We start from the raw sequence: 7,841 nt of genomic DNA, 5'->3' as shown, positions 1-7,841 counted from the left end.
GGCAACATATGTATACCTATGGCTGATTCATGTTGATGTATGGCAGAAACCAATGCCATATTGTAAAGCAATTATTCTCCAATTAAAACCAAATAAAAAAGAGTAAAGTCATAAAAGAAGACATTTGCATCTCTCAAAATATCTTTTACATCCTGAATAGATTGTTTTTTATATCCAAAATATATGTGGGTCTGCTTAGTGATGCCAAATCAGACTTTTCACAAGATGAAAATAAGTACATTTTTCATGAACATGTTTACATTAGTGACCCCAAAAATTAAGAAAAAATGTCTAAATAAAACATTTGCACTGCATGTGGGCCAGAAATTTTATGCTTTTGCTTTATCTGCATCCATTACTGTAACTGTCCCTTCTCAATTCTTACCACCAGTGGTATTCATTTCACCAAATACAGAACACCTAATGAGGACCAATTATGAACCTCGCCTTTAAAAAACCACCAAAGTAATTTAAAAATATTCTTTTTAAACTCTTAACTCACTTGATTTTATGAGTATACTAATTTTAAGCCTTCTCCCAGACTTCCCTTGTAGTCCAGTGGTTAAGAATCCGCCTGTCAATGCAGGGAGCATAGGTTTGATCCCTGGTCCTTAAAGATTTCGCATGGCACGGGGCAACCAAGCCCATGTGCCACAACTACTAAGCCTGTGCTCTAGAGCCCGCGAGCCACAACTATTGAGCCAAGACGCTGCAACTACGTACAAGAGCCGGTGCCAGACTCGACTGTACCTTACTTACTAGTGTACGTTATATTAATCGAAATCTTCAAAGTACCCTACTCTTAATAGGACGGCTTAACTACAAGAATTTCGTTTTTTTAAAAAAGTTACTTGCCATCAAAAACTTTTATCTTGACTAGCTACATCCGTTAACTAGTCATGCAACTTTAGGCCCTAACCAACCTAGCACAAATATATGCTAATATAAAAGCTTGACGGGGCACAGGACCCCGCTGTACAAGTGTGGGACTAGGCGCGCACGCGCCTTGGAGCAGAAACAAGACGGCCTTTTAGACCAAAGTATTAAGTGTATCTTTAGCACTTAATGAAACGAGAATTACAGCTCCTTACAAGGAAAATTGGGAAGCCCTGAAAAGGGCCTTTTGTTAGGTGAATGGAAGCGAAATGAACACTCAGCCGCCGAAGCCGTAGAGGGTGCGGCCCTGTCGCTTGAGCGCGTAGACCACGTCCATGGCGGTGACAGTCTTGCGCTTGGCGTGCTCGGTGTAGGTGACCGCGTCGCGGATCACATTCTCCAGGAACACCTTCAGCACCCCGCGGGTCTCCTCGTAGATGAGCCCGGAGATGCGCTTCACACCACCACGACGAGCCAGGCGCCGAATAGCAGGCTTGGTAATGCCCTGGATGTTATCACGAAGGACTTTGCGGTGGCGCTTAGCACCTCCTTTGCCCAGACCCTTTCCGCCTTTGCCGCGACCAGACATGACGAAGACCTGAAGACCCGATAAAGCGTAACTTCCAAGCCTCGCGATGCACCTTTATACATCTGTTAGCGGACCGAACTGAGAACCTGAAGAAAGGAGGAGGCGGGAAATCACGCCGTTAGTGGGGGAGGGGAATTGGGCCAAAAGGGAAAAAAAAAAGAGGCCTTCTCTGTTCCTTTGGACTGTGGTAACTCTTTTGTTACCTTAAGATTTAGAATTGCTTTTGAATGCTAGGGAAAACACGAATGTTGTGGAAAATACAGAAAAGGGGAAGTAACAACTTGTTATCGCACCACACATAGATCTCCCCTAGTAGCCAATTTGGCATTTTGGTGAACAGATAAAAGCGCAGACTCCAGGAAAATGTATGCTATTCTGTATAGGGCCTTCTAAAACCTCTTTATACTGGTATATTTAAATCAACTCCCCTTGAGTTTTTAATAACAAGTTATTAATGTCTGCTTATTACTGCTTATGAATTTTCCATAGCACAGTTTAAAACAGTTCTCTACCAATTCCTTAATCAGCAATATTTTTTAATTAATTTTTTTGCTGCTCTTGAAATACCACCTTTAACATACTTAGAACTATTACTAAAATTCTGTTCTATGTATTACAGTTCCCAAATAATCTATTTGTTACATTCAGAATTAATTTGGGGATAGATTATATTTTGTCTTTGATTAACTGTCCACCTAGCAAGATTTATGGATTTATTTCCCACTAACAGTATCATCTTTAATGTAATTTCTGTAATATACTGAGAAAATTTGTCCTTCCTAGTGTGTTTCCATTAGAATGTTTTCAACATTGCAAAATGTTACAAGAAAAAAGAAAAGAAAACGCCTTTGGGCTTTTCAGAGGCACCAGGCTTTCCTGCCAACAGAGAGAAGGTGCATTGTTTCAAAGAGAACTGAAGAGGTGAAGGAAATATAAAGTTTTCCAATTCTGCACTCTTAAACTGGCACAAGAGAAAGGACTCAGGATTATTTTTCAAACTGCTCTTTAGCCATCTACTACCTTTAACAATGCTTATCATTTTACAGTATTTTTATGGAAGGTGGTGGAGCAGAGTGGGGTAAATTGCAAAGAGAGGGATCTAGAAGAGAACCTAGAAAACTGTTAAAAACTATGGTGTCGCATGACAAGTCAAGTCCTGTTAATACTCTATCTTAAAATTACTGTACATCCCAACTATAAAAGGTTGAGATTTTAATAGTGCATGAGGTTCTGGGCCAGCTGCAGCTTGGAGAACAAGCACTCAGACACACTGGTGGTGAAGTAGGCCTCCTTGTCATCTAATATCTAAAACTACTAGATCCACCTCTTCAATTTCAAACGCAGTAAGTAGCTAAGTAGTGAAAAGTTGCAACCAAGAGAGCCGTGAGCTACACCGGGATTCATGACCTCCAGAGGAGAGGATTTCGATCAGGGGTCAGAGACGAGGCTTGATCACTTGAAGCTTACGTGAAATAAAACTTTATTAACGTATACAGGGACAAAAGAAGCTTCTGACATCAGAAGGGGGCATTAGAAAGGGACAGAATGACCCCCTTGCTAGCTCTTAGCAAGCAGTTATATATCTATTAAAGAATCATCTCAAAACAGAGTTGCATCAGGCCCCTCTTCCAATAGGCATTTTGAGATAGCACTGACATAAAGTGAATCATCCCCTGCCATAAAACAATTGACATGAAATTTAAAGAAAGGCAGCTTTCCAGCAAATACATTGTTTCAATACCATAGCTTAAGAGAAAATTTCCTTGAGTAAGACAATGGTTTGTTGAGCAATGGTCTATTCAAGGTTTGAGTCTTAGGCTGAACCGACTTGAAGACAGGCAGATTCCAAGGCAAATACATCTTTCATTAACACAGCTTAAGAAAAAGATTTCCATTAAAAAAAAAAACCCATTGGTTAGCTCAAGGTTTGAGAAAAGTTTAAGTTCAGGTAGAACCAGGTGTCATCATGACAACACAAAATTTACAAGAAACCTTTTAATTTTGTATAGCGGGGGGACAAAAAAAAGTCTGCCACTTGGCGTCTATTTCCTCTGCTTAGAGACCCCTAGCCTTGTTACCCTCTGTGTAGCTTATTGGTTATACTGCAAGGAACCAATTCTATGTTAGAACTGTCTCTTTGATTTGCTTCTCCTTTTTATAATCGTATAATGAGCTTCGTCAGAGGATCCTGGCCCTCAGCCTGTTAAATTGCCTTTGTTCACGTCACAGAGAGATAATTTAAACCGCCCAACTGTGAATGGCTACAAGAAATACATGCCTGCCCTGAAGCTGACCATTCCCGGAGTTGGCCCTTTTTACTTCCTTATTGCCTCTCCGCTCTTCTGCTTTTTGACTTTAGTTCTAAAGAACTTGAAGTCCAGATACCGACAAAATGGTCATTAAGACATCAGTCTGCCACCATGTCGGTTTGGCGGCTTTCTGTATAGTATCCCTTAACCTAAATATTTTTCGAGACTCATTAGCCTAGAGTACGACGAGCAGGGAGTTTGGAGCCAGCAATGAACAAGACAGATGCCAAATAATTGGAAGACCTTAACTCTAAGATCACAGAAAAGCCCAGAAATGATTGTAATGCCCTGGCTACTTACACTGCAACAAGTTATCTTCAAATACTTCTGCGAACAAAATTAGAAAGCGAAACTTAAGCCTTTTATTAAGAAAAAAACCACTATACTGCAAAAAACAAAATAACCTCTCAAACAGAAAACTCTCTAACATCACAAACTAAACACTTCAAAACAGTTATCAGTGGACAGGCTCTTTTTTAGAAAAGGTAGGTGGCTCTGAAAAGAGCCTTTGGGTTCCACGAGGCCTGTAAAGACGTTTACTTGGAGCTGGTGTATTTGGTGACGGCCTTGGTGCCCTCGGACACGGCGTGCTTGGCCAGCTCCCCGGGCAGCAGCAGGCGCACGGCCGTCTGGATCTCCCTGGATGTGATGGTCGAACGCTTGTTGTAATGCGCCAGGCGCGACGCCTCGCCAGCGATGCGCTCGAAGATATCGTTGACGAAGGAGTTCATGATTCCCATGGCCTTGGACGAGATGCCGGTGTCCGGGTGGACCTGCTTCAGCACCTTGTACACGTACACGGAGTAGCTCTCCTTGCGGCTGCGCTTGCGCTTCTTGCCGTCCTTCTTCTGCGCCTTGGTCACCGCCTTCTTAGAACCCTTCTTCGGGGCAGGAGCGGACTTCGCTGGCTCAGGCATGCTGAAGTACTGCGGTCACAGAACCACTGAAGAAGAGGAAGCCGAAAGGCACCTTTTTAAGGACAAGGGTTTATGCAAATGAAGTGCAGTAGAGATTTCTGGTGATTGGTGCGTCTTCTGTGTGACATCACAGCTCAGCTTCGCCCAATCAAGGTAGGCATCCTGCATAGTCGCATTTCCATTGGTCTAAACAAAAGTAAAACGATAGCCAATCGTACCGCTTTCTTTTCGCGCCCAGCGAGGGTTATAAACTTTCCGTTTCTGGGTTCGCCTCTCATTCTCCACGGTGACCGTTGGTCTTGAATCATGTCTGGACGTGGCAAACAAGGCGGCAAGGCTCGCGCCAAGGCCAAGACTCGCTCTTCGCGGGCAGGACTCCAGTTCCCCGTGGGTCGAGTGCACCGCCTTCTCCGCAAGGGTAACTACGCCGAGCGGGTCGGGGCCGGGGCCCCGGTGTACCTGGCGGCGGTGCTGGAGTACCTGACGGCCGAGATCCTGGAGCTGGCGGGCAACGCGGCCCGGGACAACAAGAAGACGCGCATCATCCCGCGTCACCTGCAGCTGGCCATCCGCAACGACGAGGAGCTCAACAAGCTGCTGGGCAAAGTCACCATCGCTCAGGGTGGTGTCCTGCCCAACATCCAGGCGGTGCTGCTGCCCAAGAAGACTGAGAGCCACCATAAGGCGAAAGGCAAATAGAAGTCTGGATTACTTCGCACCAGTTTAGGTCTCAATCAAACCAAAGGCTCTTTTCAGAGCCACTTAAAAGCCCTTGGAAGAACTGAGCACTAAGTACTAAAGCTTACATACTAGATGATAGTTTAAGCATGTATTATGCCAACCTTGAAGCTTAGAAGACAGTCCCTTTTAAAGTGTGTCATGTCTATAAACTTACCCATGAAAAGATACGAGGATTTATTTACTCACTAAATATTGCCACCCTGTGCCAATTGTGAGTTGGGAAGCACAAACGTTATGAAAGGTCTATTCCTTTCTGTGGCAGTTTTAAGGCCCTTTGGTTTTCCGGGTTTTAGTAATTAAAGATTACGTGTGTCCAGGGATCAAATCAAACCTGTGCCTTAGGCCGAAGGCAATTATTGGAGGCGTTAGTTTTCTGAAAAAGACCTACTGAAACAGTGGGGCCTTGTGGGACTCCCAAACATGGGGGCCCTTTCTCCCCGTTTCTTGTAGGCAAGACTAGCCTTGACCTTCCCTGAGTTCCAAATAGCAGATTTGAACAGTTGCTACTCTCAGGAGCAGACTAGAAACCACATGAGGCAAGATTGACGAGATCAGAGAAACTCATCAAGATTAGGAGACCTGACCAACTGATAATCCTGCATACACCCTAACCTTGTCAGCAACCACGCCCTTGAGAAGTATAAAACTTTTTCAAATCTTCCCAGGTTGGTTTTTTGAGACAAGTTTACCTGGTGGCTCAGACGGTAAAGCGTCTGCCTACAATGCGGGAGACCCAGGTTCAACCCCTGGATCCGGAAGATCTGGAGTAGGAAATGGCAACCCATTCCAGTATTCTTGCCTGGAAAATCCCATGGATGGAGGAGCCTGGTAGGCTACAGTCCATGGGGTCGCAAAGAGTCGGACACGATCGAGAGACTTCACTTCACTTTGAGACAAGAGGCCGTTTTGTCTCCTTTTGCCTGGCAAAGGAACAAAACTTTTCTACTTCACCCAAAACTGTCTCCGAGATTCAGTTCTAAACTGATGTACAGAGAAGCTGAGCTTTCGGCATCGCTAATTTCACGTCAGTGTACGTTGTTTTACATCGTTGAATACGGACATTTTAAATCTTCAGGTCTTTTATCGGAAAAATTAGCTGAGGTACCTGTTAATTATAACCATTTGTTTATTATTGTGTTCTCAAGTATTTTCCTAGCTCCCTTGGACCCATCCACACAAATTGAGGTGTCGATATGAGGTAATGGCCATACGTTTCAGGATGAAAATGCTAAATTCTACTGTTAAAATACCACCTTCTTGGTCTTTCAATTGTGTTAAAGATCTTGATGTACTAATGGAATTAGATAATTTTCCACTTACTTTCAAGAAGAAAAAAATCTTGGCAGGTAACTTCTAGGCTCTGAGGGGAGGGAGATGATCAGAAAAATTCAGATGTCAGGCAAGGAGCTTATCCCAAGTTTCTGCCAGTGGCTTCCCAGGTGGCTCAGTGAGGAAGAATCCGCCTGCTAATGCAGGAGACGGAGGGTTCGATCCCCGGCTGGGGAAGATCCCCTGGAGAAGGAAATGGAAATCTGCTCCAGCATGCGTGGAGAATTCCATGGACAGAGGTGCTGAGCAGACTACAGTGCCTGGGGTCGCAAAGAGTCAGACACAACTTAGTGACTGAGTATCGCACATGCATGCAAGGAACTATTACAGATGCAAACTCATGGGATGTGTGGTAAATATACATTATTGGAGGGGATTTAGATTCTTTAAAAACAAAGGAATTACATTCCTAAAACAGAAAAATCAATTATGTTGCAAGGGAATTGTTCGAAAAGAAGTTCATGCAAGGATGCGTTTCTTTATGAAGTAATAACTTGAATTCCTCACATGCAAATCAAATTGTTTTTCCTGAAAAAAAATTTTACAGTTCTTAAAATTTGTGTTTAGAGGAAAGATGAGGGGTGATGGTATAGAGCTGCATTCATTGTCAATATGGTAAAAACCAGTGGCCCTGGGCAATAGACATGTGGCTAACCTGAAAAAGGAAGTGGTGGACATGTTATATGTGTACACTGTATTTTGAATGGTTAGTGCAAAATTTAAAAAGAATGTGAAATATCTAACAATTGATTACATGTTGAAATGAAAATTTTAGATATACTGGGTTGAAATACTATCTAAAAGAATGTCTCCTGTTTTTTATTTTATTCTAATATAGTTGCTGCAGCTGCTCCTGCTAAGTCACATCAGTTGTGTCCGACTCTGTGTGACCCCATAGACGGCCGCCCACCAGGCTCCCGTTCCTGGGATTCTCCAGGCAAGAATACTGGAGTGGGTTGCCATTTCCTTTTCCAATGCATGAAAGTGAAAAGTGAAAGTGAAGTCGCTCAGTCGTGTCTGACTCTTTGCGACCCCATGGATTGTAGTCTATGTTTCTCATGTAGTGTGTATTTATTTCTT

General features: G+C 43.4%; 3 protein-coding genes across 3 annotated transcripts; 1 reads left to right on the top strand and 2 right to left on the bottom strand.

The window, feature by feature from the left end:
- Positions 1-1,103: 1,103 nt before the first annotated feature.
- LOC104984348 (histone H4) lies at positions 1,104-1,504 on the bottom strand. Its single transcript, XM_010834032.1, has one exon. The coding sequence runs from the start codon at positions 1,463-1,465 to the stop codon at positions 1,154-1,156; it is 312 nt and encodes a 103-aa protein (XP_010832334.1). The 5' UTR covers positions 1,466-1,504; the 3' UTR covers positions 1,104-1,153.
- A 2,727-nt stretch (positions 1,505-4,231) lies between these two features.
- On the bottom strand, positions 4,232-4,713 carry LOC104984347 (histone H2B type 1). Its single transcript, XM_010834031.1, has one exon. It carries the CDS (start codon positions 4,689-4,691, stop codon positions 4,311-4,313), a length of 381 nt encoding a protein of 126 aa, XP_010832333.1. The 5' UTR covers positions 4,692-4,713; the 3' UTR covers positions 4,232-4,310.
- Positions 4,714-4,951: 238 nt separating this feature from the next.
- Positions 4,952-5,459, top strand: LOC104984346 (histone H2A type 1). The gene has a single exon (XM_010834030.1). The coding sequence runs from the start codon at positions 4,998-5,000 to the stop codon at positions 5,388-5,390; it is 393 nt and encodes a 130-aa protein (XP_010832332.1). The 5' UTR covers positions 4,952-4,997; the 3' UTR covers positions 5,391-5,459.
- Positions 5,460-7,841: the final 2,382 nt, after the last annotated feature.

The sequence above is a fragment of the Bison bison genome, unplaced genomic scaffold (genome assembly GCF_000754665.1).
Source record: "Bison bison bison isolate TAMUID 2011002044 unplaced genomic scaffold, Bison_UMD1.0 scf7180017863991, whole genome shotgun sequence".
Lineage (NCBI taxonomy): Eukaryota > Metazoa > Chordata > Mammalia > Artiodactyla > Bovidae > Bison > Bison bison.
Note: the sequence above shows the minus strand (reverse complement) of the source record. Positions and strands in the feature narration are given on the sequence as shown.

What these genes read in the sequence shown, in the direction of transcription:
- LOC104984348 (XM_010834032.1), bottom strand. Translation starts at nt 1,465, where the DNA reads ATGTCTGGTCGCGGCAAAGGCGGAAAGGGTCTGGGCAAAGGAGGTGCT.
- LOC104984347 (XM_010834031.1), bottom strand. Translation starts at nt 4,691, where the DNA reads ATGCCTGAGCCAGCGAAGTCCGCTCCTGCCCCGAAGAAGGGTTCTAAG.
- LOC104984346 (XM_010834030.1), top strand. Translation starts at nt 4,998, where the DNA reads ATGTCTGGACGTGGCAAACAAGGCGGCAAGGCTCGCGCCAAGGCCAAG.